The following is a 19,165-nucleotide window of genomic DNA, read 5'->3' as shown; positions in this document are numbered from 1 at the left end:
TGTAACGACATCATGTGTTGCTTGGTGGCCATGCGAACCCCCTCCCCTTACATGTCCAATCACTGTACACACTCTAGACTGTTGTTACCTAACACATCCCCCTAGATGTCGGAAAAGAATTCCTCAGATTTCAGTGAAACGATGACCAACAAAAAGCGGAGGGGGGGGGGGCTCTCTGTGTCCGAGTGACGAGCTAGCAGACATCAAGGTTTATGAACTCGTTGCTGCATGTACCACTGTAACGTGATCGATTCGCCTTTCTCTCATTTCGCAAAAAAAAAAAAAAATCAGTTTTGTTTCTTTGAGGGGGCCAAAGGGGTCCTATGCCCCGTTATCCTTCCCCCCCCCATCAGTGGCGGCACTACGTGTGTCCGATGTGGGTGCAAATGCATCCACCGAAAAGCCGCTTGCACCCATGTTTGAGCCCACGAAAAAATTTTCACATTTTACGACAGGGCAATCAAACTTTTCGTTTTACGACTCAAGTAACCCACCAAAAATGAAGGATCATTTGCACCCACACGACTCTGCCTTGCCCCACACTTGCACCCACAGCCACCGAGGTCTGGCGCCGGCAGTGCCCCCTCCCCATCCGCCCTTGCGTTTGACAATATTTCTTTTCATCGAATGACGCCAGTGCAACCTGTAATTGAGCTCTGCTGTTCTGTCATAACGCGTGCACGCACCAGGCCCCAATAAAGTAATGAGTCCCAAAGACCAGGATTAGCCAATACCAGTCCTTATAAACGATACCCAAGCTGCCGATTCTACCTAATAGCACGCTTCGAGAATGATGGCTCCAAAAACAGAAACGGTTATTTCTACTTTTAAAACACGTTATCGTTTCAGAAGAGCACCTGAATTGCTCTGCGGCCACTCTGGAGAGTTGACTGCATTTTTAATTCCAGTCATGTTTCCAGTAGATCGAGACAGGTTCCTATAATACGCGTATGAATATTACTAACACTCCTCAGTCCTCCGACAGGTGAAGGATTGAGGAGTGTTAGGGTTAATGTTCCACTTGACCGGAAAGCGTTTCTTACATTGGGTGTCTCTGGGGGCGTTCAAATCTTGCCCAAACATTAACTATAAAATAAACTTCGAATCCTTTTTAAGGATATATGTAAGTTCATGGAAGACATCATTTTCCGTCCGTCGTCCCCCATTTATCCTCATGTCGAAACATATGTCGATACGTGACCTTCCATCACCAGGTATTTTTTTCATATAAATATATGTAAAAACAACTTGTTTCCCAAAAATAGAAACAATATTTCTTAAGTACATGTCTCATAGGAAAGAACTGTAGAATATCTCGTAGAAATGAACTTTTGAAACCTTAAATTTAATAAATAGGAAATTGGAAAATACGAACTTCTAAAAAATGTATAATTACTTATAGAAAATATGCACTTGAGTGCACTACAAGACTTTAGTTCTTGAGAGTTTTTCTGAAAAAAAAACCAGAGTTGTCTCTTCCAAGCAAGCCTTTTCATTTTCGGAAAACAGGCTGCATCGCTTGATTTGGTTTTACTTGCACGTGTCAGGTCTGACGTGACAGCAAAAGTTAGACGCACAGACATAAATATAGGTTTGGAGTTTACTGACCTTCGAAAGGCCGCCCTCAATAGTTTTGAGTTTTACACTAGACCTACGCTTGCCAATATATTTCGCGTAGGTCTACGACGTGTGTGAGCATAACCTCGCTAGCGATGCCAGGTAATAAAAGTGGAAAAATTAAGTGAATGAAGTATTTGGAGGGTATAAACTACAATTTGTTTGAAAAGATAACTTTCACTGTTAGAAACCACAGACTCATGCCTGTTAATATTGAGAGGGAGAGAAGGCAGATCATGATGCATGTCGCCGGATTTTTCTAGGCCTAGCCCCATCTCTGTAGGCCTTCGCGATGCCACTACTACTAGCACGGAGTATAAATTATAATGGCCTGGGTACGCATGCACAGGCTCGACAAGCATTGTTACCCCATATCTACCTCCATGGTTACCCCGTATCTTTGGTCAAGTATATGTGCAGCTATAGGCTACAAAAAGTAGTGTTCCATCAACATAGACTGTTGAACAAGTTGATTTTTGGTTAAAAAAAAAAAACCACTGAAGAGTTCCATATACGAGCAACCATGACAACACTTTCCCTAAAATTTTATAACAGTCTCACGCTTGGAGCCTTCAGAAAGTGATAACATGTCCGAACAAGTGAAATTTAGCGAAGAAAATTCCCATGCATTTACTTAGAAAACACTTAAAATTTTCAGACAAGTCTCATAGGTACCGGCTGTTAAGTGTTGTCTAAGACTTCCAAAAACATTGACCTGTTTACCGTTGGGCTATCCTCAGAGAAAAACTTGTACATTGCGATGATGTTTGCTATCTGTTTTACTTCCCAACAAATGCGAAAATCAGTGTTTGTACGTCATGTACGTAGTCCCAGTGATTAGTCTGAAAATCACAACCAAAAAACACAGAATACAGCAGAAGGCAATTGGGTGGTTGGATGTGCTAGAAAACATGAAAATTCTCAGCAGTTTTCGCAGGTGACGACATAATGATATGTTATTAGTAGGCCTAGTAGGGCTCGTCATGAGGCATGCATCGGCAGTTTCTTCTTTGATAAAAGGTCATTCTGTAAATTGGGGGTCCACTTTTTTTCGTGTCCCAGTCACATCTGACATGATTTTTGTAAGTTCTTCATGCAAATTACCTGCAAAACAAAAGAAATAGTTTAAAATCACTTTCAGTGACATTTCAGTGTCCAATTACACAGGTCAGTTGTTACAGGGACACAAAATGTCACACTTTTTGACCCCAAATGCATAGAACGACCCTAAACTTAAGATGGGTTCAGTTGCCAATATTCAGTGTGTCATACATGCAGGAATGTATGCTAGTCAGTCTGGCCAAGTTAGGAGTAGCCCGTAATTCAAAACTTGGAAGTAACTGCATCTATTGCAGATGTGTAACTTACAGTTTTTAGCACATCGTTAAGTTTCTCTTGTTAATGTGGTATTGTTGCTTTATATGTGTTAGAAAGCAACAGAACTCTAGAATACTTGTACATGTGCATGCATTTTTCATCTGAAATTATGTTGAGAGGCCCAATTGATTTCTGTGACGACTGAGAATAATTCCAATATGTGTTGGTTTCATCTTGGACTACTTCTGCTGAATCGTTTCATGTACATTCATCTTCTATGTGTACATGTAGGCTATACAATAGATGCTTTTGTATGTGTATTTTATGTTAACTCTCACAGCCACTTATCCAGGCGCCCTGTGTAAATTCTTTGATAACGCATGGGCTACCCCAGTAAAATAGAGCAAAAGCAAAATCAACTCATTTGACTTTTCCTCTTCATCCTTTGCAGATTTGTGATGAGTCGTTCAGCTAGTTAGTGAATGCAACCATGGCTGTACCAGACAGATGGCTAAACTGTCCTCGCAAAGGCCAACTCATTGCAGGTGCGTAGACAAACGAATACTGCAGTAAATGATACAGCCAAGGTACAAGTTTTATGAGCAGATAACTGTATGATTTGGGGCTTTGGGTTTCCTCAGAGGAAAGCTGCAGTTACCATGGTGACCTGCGTTTGGGTCTTCCTGCCCTGAAAAAGCAAACTTACCTGTTCCAAGCCATTGGGCTAATCAGGCTGCAGTGTATCTCTGATTTCCTTGAATTGACATGACCGAGAATATGTTTACTCCCCCCCTGGATGGGATGCCAGACTGTCCGTCTTTCGCAGGTTGCTCCCGAGCTAATGCTGGTACCCACTCTCACTGGAGAGAGGCAAGCAGGGGTTAAGTGACTTACCAAGGACACAACTCTTAAACAGCTGTTGGATTGGAACCTCTGACCCTCTAGAGTCAGGAGTCACAGACCTGAACCTGTTCGCCCCTTGCACCCCTCTGCATTTTGGATAAAGCGTTAGTGACAGGTCGCTCTTTGGACAAAAGAAGGGTTTACATGAGGAGACCTTTGAGCATCCAGCTCACATGCAACTTAGGGTGTACATTGGATGGAAAATAATCATTAAATGGAAGCTTTTCAAAATTTTGCCTGTCTGTAACCAAGAGCATTCTTCTTTTTCTACATTTTTGGTGATAGGGAAGTTTTTACCCTTCAAGACACCTCTTGGACCGCAGTACAACAATAAAATACCTGAAGAGAATCGCTTTGACCTGCCCATGCTGTTTTCATACCTGGATAGCTACAAGGTCAAGATGGGACTTTTGGTCGATCTGACTAATACCAATCGCTTCTATAACAAGGAGATCGCTGAAGCTAAGGGAGCCAGACATTTCAAGCTGCAGTGTCGAGGGTGAGAAACACAAGTTGCACTCAAAACTCACTCTCACTCACTCTTGATCGAAACTGACCCATTTTCAACATTGTTTTAAGACCTGTCGTGGCTCAAAGCTCTTGTAAAATTTCGTGGCATGTCATAGTAACAGCGGCTATGGACATGATTTAAAATATTGCTAAAATGGTGTTTCTTACATGTACTACAAAAAAAGTGACCTTAAAAATAATCCAGCTACAAAGTTATCACGTAATAAAAACAGAAAATGCTACCCAACATTGGTCTCTTCAAAGCTTAATAATGTGTAAGTTTGCATGTGCTCGTTTTTCCTTGACTTCCATTGCTTGTCCAACTCATACGGAGAACACAACCCCTCTCCCCAAATCAGTGCAGGGCCCTTGTTAGTGTTTCCTTGTAAGAGGGTAATTCCAAATTCCCCCCCCCCAAACCGATTTCTGAAGCACTTTCAGGTGAAAAACTAAAAAGTGTGCTTTTTTAAATCAAGAGAAACTGAGATCATTTTTTTTTTTAACTCAAATGTTTTTCAGACACGGAGAATGTCCATCCGTTGAACAGACTCAGGCATTTATCAAAGTGTGCTCCAACTTTGTCTCCAAGAATCAAGAGGACATCATCGGCGTACACTGCACCCATGGGTTCAACAGAACTGGCTTCCTGATCTGTGCTTACTTAGTCGAGCAGATGGATTGGAGGTAGTGATAACGTGTGCAACTTTGTAGGCTTGGACGTTCAAAAAAGAACTTGGGCATAGAACATGAGGAAATAAAACAAGTCTCTTCAGAGCTTTTTTTCAGTTAGAGCATAAGGTGTATCTTTGGTTGGGTTTAGAATAATGTGCATTCATTAGAACAGTTGCTCAACAGCAAACTGGGTCTCTAGAGCTCAATCCTTGCACCCGGAGTCTCTCAAGTCAGTCTTTGATCAAATTGATGTGTTTTTCCACATTGACAGCATTGATGCGGCAGTCAACGTCTTTGCAAAAGGGCGCCCTCCCGGCATTTACAAAGGCGACTACATCCAGGAGTTGTACAAACGCTACGGCGATGTGGAAGATTCGCCACCTCCCCCTGAACGGCCCAACTGGTGCTTGGGTAGGTCCTCAGAGCCAGACCCTAGTGATTTCTGTCAGGAGATTGATGGGTGTTACAGGTTGCATTCATGTACAGCTAGCTGCCAGATAGTGACCTTGACCTTAGAAAATAGTTTGATGATGACATCACCTTTTTTGTGTTCAGTACAGTGCATTCTCTGCACTGTGTACTCAAAGTATTGTTGCTAATACCCAGGTTGGTAACACATTATTTGAAAGATGATCACGTCTGTTTCACCACACTTTACTAATATTGAACATAAGAGGCCCTTGGGTGTAAGGGTATAGCAGTCAAGAGCTTTTTGATAATGAGAGCGGAAAACTCACTGGGAGTTTGAAGAGGTCGCTTACCTGAAAAACGAAAACATTACATTACGGCATGCCATAATTTCGCAGTCCCTTGAATTGCTGATAGCCTAGGCAATGAACTAACCCTTCTGACTACAAGGTGCAAGAGGCGAAAGATTGCCCGAGACCTTACTGCAGCAGGCAGCCGAGACTGGCACCAAGCATGCACCTGCCAGAGCTGAGGCAACGGGAGCTAGGTCCCATTGGACAAGTCCAATGTTGGATCCCATGGTGGTTGGCAGGCTTGGACACAGAGACTGTTTGGCCATGGGGAGAGCTGATCTGTTTGGTCCTGGTACTCTGGGCAGGTTTCTCACTGTGACAGCTTTTGCTGTGTTTTTTTTTGGGGGGGGGCAGGGGTTTAGAGTCTAAGTACTGAATGAGCAGGGGCAATTCATAATACAGTGCGCCACCAAGAGGCTGCTATGGAGAGGCCATTTGTTCAAGTTAACTGCCTTGTCACAATGAATTTATGTCATTAGACAACTTGGCCCAGGGTGATCTGACCACGGCCAGCTGGCATGGATGTTTTGTTCCAAGCCTAGTCAGATTGCTTTTTTTTTTTCATATTTTCCTGTTTGGTTTATCAAGGGCGCCATTCTCCTACCGTGTTACATACAGGTGCAGATGACAGAGATGAGGCTGAAGTGTCAAACAACTCCAGAACAAGTAGCACTCAAGGTGATCCAGCTTCCCGCCATCAGCGAGGCGGGGTCAACGTAAATAAACAGGTGAAAGATCATCTTCAGAAAATTGCACCCTTGCACATAGTGGTAAAATACACACTGCTTGGTAGCAGGGAATGGAGAAGGAGTCATCATTGGCTAGAAGTACTGAACAGAAATGAAGATTTTGTTGTTGGTTTCTGTCTTTCACTGATGAGATTTTTCTGTAAGCTCGTAGCCTTACTGCTACATTGCACTGTGCACTCAGCATTGGGCATTGTACAAATAATTGACAATTCCCTCTTTGGAGGAGTTTGAACGATCAAGGAATAATGGCAAGAAAGTGTGGCTGATAACTCAATATTATGCAGACTCCATAAAGACTAATTAAAGCCATGTTTGATTCAATATTTCGTTCTTTATTCAGAACATCTTCAGGAATGAAGATGTTCTGAATAAAGAACGAAATATTGAATCAAGCATGGCTTTCATTAGTCTTTATGGAGTCTGCATAATATTGAGTTATCTGAATATTATCAGTGGATCACCTACTGGTGTGGCTGATTATTATTAAATTTATTATTAAGTTAAATTTATATAGCGCTCATTCCATAAAATGTTCAAGAGCACGTTACAATATAAAAAAAAATTCACAATCTACAAGGGTATATAGAATTGCGAAGGATGGATTGTGTCAAGGTTGTGGGTTTTTAGACCTTGTGTTCATGCTCAGCCATGCATAAATGCATGACTAGATTATATGTGAAATCACCCCATATTGCTCCAGGATACCATTCGCACTGCCTCAACACAATGACAGGAATTGCCAGAGGATTCTAAAGGATTGAGGCAGTGGGCACCCTCAAAGGAGCATCTTCAAGAAATACTGGAGAATTCCGAAGGATTGAGGCAGAATGCAATTTTTTGGCACAAATTATCAGAGAAATTTGAAGGATTGAGGGTGGTGCCTGGCAAAAAAGGCCGAGGGGGTTATGGCTAAGCCATTGATTGCACTGCCTTCTGCTGTCAAGCTTTTAGAAGTTGTCTTACAAGCCTGAGATTCATTGCTATGAAGACCAGTGTTGACATGTGGCATTACCCAGCATGAAAATCAGTCTCTCTTTTGTGCAGAAATTGTGTCATTAGTTGAGGAAGACACGTGAGAAAACCAGGACACAGAAAGCAAGATAGGGAGTCTATGAGGTTTTTGTCCACACAGGAGTGCTAAAAGGGTATTTCTAAATTTGCCTGTAGTGAACCTAAAATAAGCAGTTTATCCATGTGATTTGTGGATTTGTGTTTATGGGCAGTTTATGGAAGGAGTGACCGGTGTAAGCATTGTGACTGATTACCAGATGGTTAACCGTTTGAAACAGAAGCTGCAACGCATGACTGGCTGGCATAAGTGAGTTCTTGTTTGTTTGAAGTACATCAACTTTTACGCTTAGAATTATCCTTACTGTCGATACACTTTATGATGTTCGGGACCTTATACAGGGATTCTCCTGACAACTTATTTACCTCTCTTAAAGCCATATGTCCTTGTGGGAACTTACTTAAAGACAAATTTCGCACCTGAAAATTCATATTTAAGTAAGTTTCCACAGGGTGATATGGCTTTAAGAGAGGTAAACAAGCTATTCTCATTGTGTTTCTTTATAAGTAGTGAACCTTGAAAGAATTGCTTCTTGAACTGTTACATATTCTCATCACTAACCATCTGCCTGTATGTTTCCTCATCACCAAATATGATCCAGGGTCCAAATGTGACAAAAGACTTGATGATTTGTATTTATAGTTACTTCATACTTCAGGGAGAAATTATGACTTAGGTTAGGAGTCAACTTTATGAAGCACCGACACCTACAAGATGTAGTAATTGAAATTCCCCTGTATTTAACACAAAAAGAAAGTTACACATGTAATTCACACTGTTATAATCTCTCTTCATTGTGAGCAGATTGGATTTCCCCGGTTGCCAGCCAGTGTCACTGGATAATAAAAACATCGCTGCTCTGAAACATAAACTCTACAAAGTCAGTTGGAAGGCTGATGGTATCAGGTACGCCCTAACTTTGACTATGGCAGCTCACATATATGTTGCTATAATTTCTGTGTGATCCTTTACATCGGCAGTTAGAGGTCTGGCACCACAGGGCTGTTGGACGCCTAGAGTCTTCCATGCAGCTGCTTCTTGATATAGGGCCTGTTTGTTTCACATACATCTGGAACATGATCAGTGATCCGAAGTTCATTCACTGACGCCAAAACCCATCGAATGGATAGATTGAACTAGCTTTGGGATCCCTTCCAGATCGGTATGAAACAAACAGGCCCACTATGAGAGTGTTCTTAGTTGGCCCCTTGGTCTTTTTTTATCTTGTACGGCCTCTTCATTTACTAGACCTCATCAATATTTATCATTGCGCATGAATTCTCACTGGTCCATCTGCCATTATATGAGCCACGTTTTCTTGCTGTTCACTATGAAGCAATCATGGAACTTCAGCAGAAACTATGCACACACAAGCATTGTCCAAGCAACATACGAAAAGATGACATCAATGTGACCAACCAGCGTTTTCCTGTGCTCAACTGTGCCATTTGTATGAGGCATAAGGAACCAAGCATAACATGGTTCAAGAGTGGATGGTTGACATTAAGGATTAAATTAGGTACCACTCTATGGGTAATGGCTGCTCGCCACTGTTAAAGACTCATGTGTGACTCCAAGCCACAGTCAAGTAATTCAGACACACCCTTAGCTGCCCAAGATATTGGAAGTCAGTATGTAGGGAACGCGTCTGTCACCAGGAGTCACAAATCTGCATCTCGCTGCGATTAGTTCTTGTGGCTGTAATGTCAGTTAAGGGAGACTTTTGAATTTCGGCAGGTACATGATGTTGATTGACGGACCAGATCAAGTCTACATGTTTGACAGAGACAACACAGTATTCTCGGTCAAAAATCTCTCCTTCCCTAAACGCAAAGAAGAAGGCCACTTATCAGAAACATTACTGGATGGTGTAAGTACCATCTTTTTCCTATGCATTAAAATAGAGCATGCAGCACTGTGACTTCAATGTTTAGCATGTGTCTGAAGTTGATACCAAATGACCAAATCTCATGCTGCCGTCAACAACTGGTCCACAATAATTTGGTCTTTTGAAACAAGCCACATTGGGAAATGTAATTTTGACAAAATATCATATTGGGAATGGGAAACCCATGACGGGAAGACAAAAGGTTCCTTCCCTTCTACTTCCTATTTGTCACTGCCAGCAACGCCTTTCTAGACTGAACAATCTTCATGCAAGCCACACAGTCGAACTGGTGGTAGGTGAAAATTGGCCCGTTCATAAAATGAAAACATTTTGGAATGTTTCCTTTGCAAACTTTTTGCCGTGTCTCGTTTAGCAGTGATCTCTTTAACTGTTGGCCCCTCTCAAAACCTTCCATGCCTCCACTGCTGCCGAATTGAAATTGCTGCGTCAAACCCTCTGGTCAGATGTGTCTGACTGACCTGCATGAAAGCACTACCCAGGCAACATTTCCAGTAGTAGTAGAGTTAATATAACTTTCACGTCCTTGCATTTTACCTGTGTATTCAAAGATTTCTTTTCATTCACACTTCAGGAGATGGTGGTTGATAAGGTAGATGGTCGGGCTATTCCTAGGTACCTGATCTACGACATTGTTATATTTCAGGTAAGACACGCCCAACCTGCAGCTGTATATGTAAATGTACACACACGGAGGACATGATCGGTTTACTTACATGTTTAGTATTCCATCCCACTGTGCTGTCAAGCTCATCTGTGGGGTGGGGTAGACAGGGGTGGGGGATTTGGCCGGGCAGAGTAGGGATGTGGTGGAACGGGTGGGGACTTGGTGGGATTGAATTGGGGATTAGATGGAATGAAACAAGGAGATGGAGAAAGACGGGGATTTGATTGGGTAGGCTGGGGATTTTTTGAGTTGAGTTGAGTCTAGGAATGGGATATAGATTTGAAGGTATGAGATGGAGAGTAGATGGCATATTGTGGGTTTTGTAAGGATTGGGTTTTGTAGGATGTGGATTAGGTGCAGCAAGGCAGTGATTGCGTAGAGTTGAATCAGATTTGTGGTGTGGGTGGAGTTATATTGAGTGCATGGGTGAAGATGGTTTATTGAGGCAGGCATGCAACCTTTCCTAGGATCAGCTGATTTCCTTGTTTTTCACTTCACGCTCATTCCATTGAAAATTGAAAAACATAGTACAAAATCTTGTTAAGATTGTGAAAAATTTCTTTGTTTTTTGGTCAAAGTTTCAGTTGGATACAATTTTAACTTGTTGACTCAAATCTTGACCCAGGACTAGCAGCTTGGAGGAACTCCACATGAAATTGATGGTCTAACAAAACTGGAACCCCTTGATTTGACCCCTTGTAATTTGATTGCAGGGCCAGCCGGTGGGTAACTGCGACTTTGATCGCAGATTGTTATGCATCGACAAGGAAATAATTCAAACAAGAAATCAGCACATCGCACAAAGAGCCATCGATAAGACCATTGAACCTTTCAGCTTACGTATGAAGCAGTTCTGGGATATCACCAAAACAAAAAATGTGAGTCGAACTCTGCAACTTCATTGTAAACTTATGTTAAAGATTTGGACTTTGCCGCTGTGAGTAAATCGTGGTTACCAATACTGAGAGTGGTTAACCATATGCTGCCGGGTTGCATTTGAAATTGCATGACATATTCCCAGGGCATTTTCAAGATTTTCCGTTTTCAAAATTCTTCAAAAATTCATAACTTCATTTATTGGACGTTTACACCCACACGAATGACTGTCTGGTGGCTACTCTTATCTGACAGACAACTTCTATTGATGCCTGAGTATTTCAGCCCGGCCTGCTGCCTTGTAAATAGAGCCCAGATTGTGCGGTGTTATGTAATTTTTTGTTGTTCCTGAAACTGGCCCAGTGCACTGCTGGCGTCTTTTCAAATGTGTACCAGATGAGCGTGGAGTAGTATTGTATCACTCATCAGTGGAGCGCATTTGTCCCCAGTGGTAATCTGCTCGCGCTGAATGCCACAAACAATGCCAACGTTTCTGGTTCCGGGCTCCCCAGCATGAAGTGGTTAAGGACCCACAGACAGGATAAACCTGAAAACAGGGGTGTAGCAAAGGCATTTTCTTTAGGGGGGATGTGCCGGGGTCAATATACCGACTTGTAACTTGTTACCCAAACCTCATGTTATGTAAAATTCAGAAAGTGCAGAAAATGGAAATCTGCGGTAAAATCATTCAAAACGATGACGGATTTCCTCTGCTATTGACGACTGAAAAATGTTGGCAATTCCCAGCAGCTCTTTTGTTCCAAGTATGGTCTTCTGTTACAAGGCCAAGCTCCTTTGTCCGATTTCAGTCACCCCGGCTGTATGTATAAAGCCAATGTCTCCGGTTCCGGGGCTCCCCGGCATGAAGTGGTTAAGGACCCACAGATAGGATAAACCTGAAAACAGGGGTGTAGCAAAGCCATTTTCTTTAGGGGGGATGTGCCGGGGTCAATATGCCGACTTGTAACTTGTTACCCAAACCTCATGTTATGTAAAATTCAGAAAGCGCAGAAAATGGAAATCCGTGGTACGCTGCATGTACGGGGTGTGCTGCATCCCTCCTCCAGTAACTACACCCCTGCCTGGAAATACAGTCAACCCTTTTTAACTCAAAATCGGATCCCTTAACACTCACCTCCGGTACTTGAAATACCTATATTGACACCTCCATATGAAAACATGAAAGAAATCACCACCCTGACAGTAACAGACAAGTGCAAACAGATCGCAAAAACTTTTGGAGTCATCACTCCCTATAACACAATTTGTCTTTTCACGTTGGCATATGAGTCTCGATCAGGATCAATAGAGCGTGCCGTTTTCCTAGCAATGGAGGCCCCTTTGGTGGGAATTGCACTTCTCTGGTTCACTAACGACTGTGAAATGCATGTGTTATGGTCACATTGCTACCAACAAAATGGACACTCCCCAGCAACATGACTCTTTCCAACTAACGAGGGGGTTCCTCTGCTCAAGGCTGTTGATTTTACAATATCCAGCCCACAATTGCAATTTTGATTTGACCTGATTTGTACTGCTCACCCAATCGTAGCCCATGCATTGGCCATCCAATCACTGGACTACAGGATAGGGACTAGTCAAGATATCATGATGTGATCTATCACTGATGTGTGATATCCTAAGGTGGGGGTAATCATTCTTGGCCAATGAAAATACAACTACACTAAACTTTTTTTCGAGGCAAGAGCCTGCATGATAATTAGAATTTGTTTAGGGTTGGGTTTTTGATTTATATTTTTATTTTGAACTTTTGAAATTCATTTTTCCTGCCAGATATTGGAAGGCCATTTTTCACGGCAGGAATTGGGCCATGAAACCGATGGAGTTATTCTTCAGCCACAACAAGATGTAAGCTCAAATACCACACGGATATGATTAAAGGGCGGTCCATAAAGCATGTACGCACGAAATGCCGACTTTTCAGACCTCTCTCTTCCCTCTACGCATGGCGTAGGCAGTGGCTCCAACCCCCTCCCCCTATACGTATACACATTTCACAGTTCCTGAAGACGCTGCTGGTCTTTGTCTTATGAGTAATGTTGCAGTTTACTTATAATGGGCGTTGGCACGGGAGGATAAATGGTGGTTTGGATGGTGGAGAATACTGTTTGAATTTCGACGCACAAAAGCTGATTCTGATAGTTATTTGTATGAGAACGTGTATTGATATGATGAAGATTCATTAAAGGCAAATTTTTGGTTTGCATTCGTTATGCACTGACTTGAACCCCCTCTGTACACATGGTGCGTACAACGGCACCAACCCCCTCTCCCCTTCGTGCGTACATACTTTACGGATGGCCCTAAGCTATATGGTCATTGTTCATAGTTGAGAAGGTGTAAATTTAGATCTCAAGCAATGATTTAAAATATATAAATTAACAGAAGGTCGGTGTTCATGTGACTTTGTCATAAGTTTCAGTCTGGTTTCCGTATGGTCACAACAAATGCTGACAGCAAGCCAAGTTTCATCTTTTTGTCATTCAACAAAAAGGTGACACAAAGTGACACCCAAACTCTGAAAGTTTAGTTCAAAATGCATTTTCCAGGTTCTTATGTCCTTTCTTGAGGCTAAACTGGTACCTCAGTGTGTTTCATTTAGGGTGAGCTATTTGGTTGATAATTGGGGTGTCATTTTTAGTTGTAAGGATAGATGGACCAAATGCGTGATACTGAAGTAAGAGAAGCATGACTATGTACCCACCCTGCCAGCATGATTGATTGGTTTTGAATGATTTTGATTGGTCTACTTAAACGGCAGATGGTTAACATTATCTATAAGTCCCTGTAAGTCCATCACAAGTCCATTCAGAAGCTATTGGAATGGGCTGTGACAAAAGCATTGTTTTGTCATTGTTCACCCTGTTACTTATGACTGGCCTTACGAAGGGACTTGTGACCGGACTTGTGACTGGACTTGTGAAAGGACTTGTGATGGACTCGAATACAACACTGGTGTCCCCATTTGCATGAGTCGCGATAAGGCTCTCCCTGTTTGGATTTCGTTCAGCATACAAGTCCCACTTTGTATCACTAGATTGTCAACACATGTACAGGTGTTTGTGGTTTTTATAATTGTTTGGGTTGAACTCACGGCAGAGGTATGCCCCAGGTCGATGCGACACTGTTCTGAAATGGAAACCTCCCAGCCTGAACTCAGTTGACTTCAAATTACAGATCACCTCAATGCGTAGAGAAGGGTAAGTCTTTGCAGCTTGTACTCTTACCTTGTGTGCGCATGCGTGCGTGCATTGAAATTGTCAGCTTTGCCAACACGAAAGAAAGCTGCCTTTCCTGCATCTTCAAAAACAGTTGTTGACCTGCTGGTGAATGAACTTAGATTAATGAGGCTATATTTTGCGGCGAGACGGACTAACTTTGGCAACTTCTGTTTGATTCCATGAGCCGGTGTTCAATGTGTTCTGAGTTTGTAGCCATGCTCGCACGGAATTCAAAATGCCCCTATGATACAATACAACAGATTTACACATTGATCAGGGTAGACTGTGACTCCTTTTGCTTCATCACATCTCACAGCAGTCTAACAAACATTTGCGCCCATGCTTCTGTCTCGTTTATGCAGCATGCTGCCAGAAACCAAGGGCTTCCTGTTTGTAGGAGGCTACCCCAACCCGTTCGCTGAGATCAAACTGACCAAGGAGCTCAAACAGTACGACAAGAAGATCATTGAATGCACCTTTGAGAATGGAAAGTGGGTGTTCATGAGGGAGCGGACCGACAAGAGCTTTCCGAATGGCCATACCACTGCTGTCGGTGAGTTCCAGGCTTTTATAGTTGCACAAGAGATTTTGGATATATCTCAGTTAATGTTTCCATGCTGGTGCAAGTAAAAATCATTTGTAGTATAAATGCGTTGTACAGTTCACCCACTCCTATTGGTCAAGAGCCTATCACGTTGGTGGTTTTGAACCAATAATAAAGATAATGAGAATATATTGGCACCTCTGAATGACAAATACCATGCACTTTATGAATACTTTGATATTATTTTTATTATTATAAAGGTGCCGACTGGTTTTAAAACACTTTCATAGACTCCAGCACCATGGCAGTCATAAAGAAAACCAGTAGCCAATGCTGCACCCAGCAGCATTTCTAACGAGTTGCACTTGCCCAAATTGCGTCAAATTTAAACATTTCTGTTAACCCTGACTGTTCATTGGTGAATTCCTTTGGTGTCACTGATATCTGTTTTGCAGCTGTGTGTAACAGCATTGCCAATCCTGTGACCAAGGACATTCTTCTGAATTACATCCGAGACTATGCCATAAAGCCAGGTGGTAGTAAGCGACCGTCGGGTGACAGCTCTAGCAGTGCACCACCAGCCAAAGCCATCAGGTTATCAAAACCACAGACAGCCGACAGCCAGTTAATGCCGCCACCGCGTCACGTAACGTCCGACCAGCGACCGGACGTGCAGACAGCGAGGGACAGGAGCTTTCAGAAGATATAGTGATTGAAGACTGGCCCATCCTAGACCATTCTATGTGCTGATTTATCACTGCTAAAAAAACCCCTGAAGTATTCGGTATCGCTCAGCAGACACTGTTTATTATGATTTGGCTAGTTGCGATCAATTTCCTGCGAAGGGCAAGGGATTGTACTTTCAAATCCATTACTGTGGCAAGGCACTGTGGAGGGCATCAGATAACCTGGTGCAAAACAAACACGATGGTCACTGTTTAAATTTGCTGCAAATTGTCACATACATTGAAGTCAGGCCGATGCTGATTAGAAATGAACAGTTGAAAATTCCTTCCAAATTGGATGAATTTTATACAGCGTCAGTTTAAATGCCCTGTAAAGAACCTAACTCCATGTACTATATTGAAGAGAAAGACAACGCTGCTGCTTTCTCCTGGTGGGTGCTGGGGATCTCCTACGTCTCAGAGCCTGATTTCTCCAGTGAGACTTTTCTGTCTGGGGGAAGGAGTGATGTGCCACACATGTATGATTGTGAGAGCTTGCCTCATTCCCTACATGTACGTCATCATTCACAATCAGGTTGTTTCGGGGAAGAGGCCTGAGGCTCTTGTTTACAGAGCAGGTCACCAAAAGAAATGTAAATACAGGTGTATATGTTATTTTGCTTAGACATGTGTGGCCTGCCATGTCTAATATCTGACGCTAGAAAATGCATGATCTTGGGTTATCAACTCACTGATTCCTCCAGGAAAACTGGTCAGTTGTTGATTTGTGAGTTTTGATATTAGATTCGTTCGTGTACATGTAGGTATTAGGTAGAGGAAGGCACACGGAGGATATCAGTAAAGTAGTGTGAAAAGTAACAGGCAGCATCTGTGACTTGAATCAAGTCTAGCTGATTGTAAAGGACATTATTATAATACTGAGCAAGAGCTAGCAACAATGACAACTGGAAATGTACATGTACATGTATTTTCATCCAAACCTTTGTCTAATAAACAAACAGTTTCTAATAAAGTACCTTTTTTGTTTTTTGTTGATGGGGAATAATAAAATGCGAATGTGCCATTCGTAGCTCATGACAAAGTGATCAGTACCATGTATTATAAAAAAAATTGGGGTGTTTATGGTTCAGTATTTATTTTTTTTACATTATGCCACTGACTTGAAGGAATTGGAGCCTTCTGTGGCTATACAGCATAGATGGTCCATGCCACAGAAGCCTGCAGTTTGTCACTGAGGCATCCAGAAAGCCTTTCCCAGGTTGAGATGTTCCAATGAAATAGCTTTTAAGGTCGTAGTACCACCAGCAGGGAACCAACCTGAACCTCAGCAGAGAACTGTTCAAAGACGCCTCTCTGCTTTCTTGACGTACCCTGAGGGTTGGCAACTTTGCTGACCCTTTATCATCCTGAACAAAGCTGATTGCGAGGAATTTGAACTGTCCCTCTTTAGTCACGTGTGACAGTAGTATCTTGTTGCTGGAAACATAAAGCGACAGAATGAGATGAAATTTAATCTCATGGAAAACTTTTATTGCCTACTGATCAGTTCCCTTTGAATCTTTGGCACCCTTTTTAGGACACTGTAGTAAAGAACCTTGTTTGTGCTGCCGTACCATATTCATGAATATGACTTACATGTAATTCTTCCATCTTCTCTATTATCTTGTAATGAAATTATGAAATATTTTTCTTGTAACATATTTTTGCTAAATACACCGATTTCAAAAGTGAAGGCAGTTTAAAGAAAGATTACAAGGCATTTTTTCCTTTTTTATGTATTGTAAATACATGTATACATAAATGTTCCTTTTTAATTTATGTCTCTTTTTCAAAGGTGTTAATTTTTTTCTCCATCAGTTAGATTGTTTAATTGGCATTCAGAGGCACTGAAATGGATTGGAAAAAATAAAAAATCTTAAAACGTAACATGAAAAATATGCGAAAGCCAGATTCTAATGTGTGGTAGTTTCACTACATTGCCTCTTGCACTGCTTGTTGCAATAACTGGCACAAGAAAGACTGTTTTGATCTATAAGCTGGTGTAATTTGATTGTATAGACTTAATTTCAAGCTTGGCTACTTACTCAGAGGCCAGACCTTTCAGTTTGGTATTAAAGGCTGTGCTGGCAAATTGAACAATCATGCTGGTTGCATGATGATGTTCTGAGGTTATGTATTGTTGGTCAAACTGAATCAGTTGCAGCACAGTGCAGTGTGCCCTCGCTAAAAAAAACACAACCCAAAAGTAGCACTTATTTTGTCCCCAAAATTGTCAAAAATATGTGTTTTTGGTAGAAATTAAAACTCGTAGTGTGGTTTCCTGATACTGAGAGCTTCAGTATTGGTGCAGTTTTAGAGTGTGAGGAGTTTGTTTTGGAGAAAACCTCTCCAATTGAACTTGACCAATGAACTCAATCTGTAACGGGGTGATGATTTTATTTACTTCTCTATCATGAACCACTTTGCACCATTTAGGATCCCGTTCGGATGGAAAGTAGAAGAGGTTTTACCATAGAAAACCCGTAACAGTTCAATGTTCTCACTCTACAGGCTATTCCAATGATCTTATGTGAAAGGGTTTTAAATGGCATTTTGATCGCCATGGTAAACCCATTAGAACAAAAAAGCAGTTGACCTACTTAATCAAGATAATCTCAGCAATGCATCAGTGGATTTAAATGAAGTCTTCAATTTTTAAACAACATTCTAAGCTTCAGTTAGATTGAAAACATACAGTTTCCGCCAGTTAGTTTGGGAGAAAAGAAATACTACACCCTGCATGTGTGTTTGGTCCTAGCCCTTCATGCTTTGACTCCTTGAGACAAGTCTATCAGTTGTAAGTTTAAAGTAGTGGGGTGTATGTGTTGTATAACTTATGACCTTCAGACAACTCTGATAGTCTCTGTCCAGCAGTTGCGGGTATGCAGTTTCTCCTATCAATTAGCATCATATGACACTTTCTGAAATTATTTTTGTTTTTCGTAGGCTAATTTTGTGCAGTGTAATAAAACAGAAAAGCATGTCGATCAACATAAGTTTGAATTTGTTTAATGTTGATACCAGTATGACACAAGAAGTCATCATAATACAGTCAAGGGGATGGAAAGGTTTCTAACTCAAGTAACTATGGAGTATTAATTAATGTACATGTTGAACTCACAGCTGCTGTATTTTGTCCCTTTTCCAAGGATTGAGTCATAAAAGAATAGGAAATAATGATCAAGGTTGACCAAAAGGAAGTATTTTACCTAGAAGAGCCTCTTCTGTGAGAACACCTCAGTGCTAAGTGAAGTTCCAATCCTTAACCCCCGAAGTATCCAACAACTAATTCAAGATATCCAAAGTGTTTACAGCACCGCTTGAATAAATAAACATTGCAAAAGGAAACTATTTTGTTTACTTCCTCCCTGTGCCCCACTCCAGCACTCTTCCCTGTCAGACTATTTTAGCTTGAAAATGTAACCTGGGTTTGGGGGTTTTTGTCCCCATTCTGGATTTTACTATAACAAAACTAAAATGTGTCAATTTCAATTTTGCTCAAATTTTGGATGACAAAGGTTACCAAGGTAATGGATTAAAATCGAGAGTTGGAATACACATTTAGAAGTAAAAAAAAAAATTTTTTATCTGAATCAATGAAGTATTT

At 41.6% G+C, this 19,165-nt stretch overlaps 1 protein-coding gene across 2 annotated transcripts; it reads left to right on the top strand.

The window, feature by feature from the left end:
* Nucleotides 1–1,645: 1,645 nt before the first annotated feature.
* Nucleotides 1,646–18,554, top strand: rngtt (RNA guanylyltransferase and 5'-phosphatase). 2 transcript variants are annotated; one of them, XM_022247920.2, is made up of 15 exons: nucleotides 1,646–1,719; nucleotides 3,386–3,479; nucleotides 4,123–4,336; nucleotides 4,867–5,031; nucleotides 5,291–5,430; nucleotides 6,399–6,508; nucleotides 7,753–7,847; nucleotides 8,403–8,504; nucleotides 9,336–9,468; nucleotides 10,079–10,150; nucleotides 10,885–11,049; nucleotides 12,842–12,916; nucleotides 14,168–14,268; nucleotides 14,652–14,842; nucleotides 15,289–18,554. In XM_022247920.2, the coding sequence occupies exons 2-15, from the start codon at nucleotides 3,425–3,427 to the stop codon at nucleotides 15,540–15,542; spliced, it is 1,872 nt and encodes a 623-aa protein (XP_022103612.2). In that variant the 5' UTR covers nucleotides 1,646–1,719; nucleotides 3,386–3,424; the 3' UTR covers nucleotides 15,543–18,554. The 2 variants fall into 2 exon arrangements, with proteins under 2 accessions (XP_022103612.2, XP_086989728.1); XM_087133602.1 differs by having other exon boundaries at nucleotides 1,668–1,789; nucleotides 3,388–3,479.
* Nucleotides 18,555–19,165: the final 611 nt, after the last annotated feature.

Source organism: Acanthaster planci, linkage group LG02 (assembly GCF_054643075.1).
Source record: "Acanthaster planci isolate LZ-2023a linkage group LG02, COTS_SCS, whole genome shotgun sequence".
Classification (NCBI taxonomy): Eukaryota; Metazoa; Echinodermata; class Asteroidea; order Valvatida; family Acanthasteridae; genus Acanthaster; species Acanthaster planci.
Note: the sequence above shows the minus strand (reverse complement) of the source record. Positions and strands in the feature narration are given on the sequence as shown.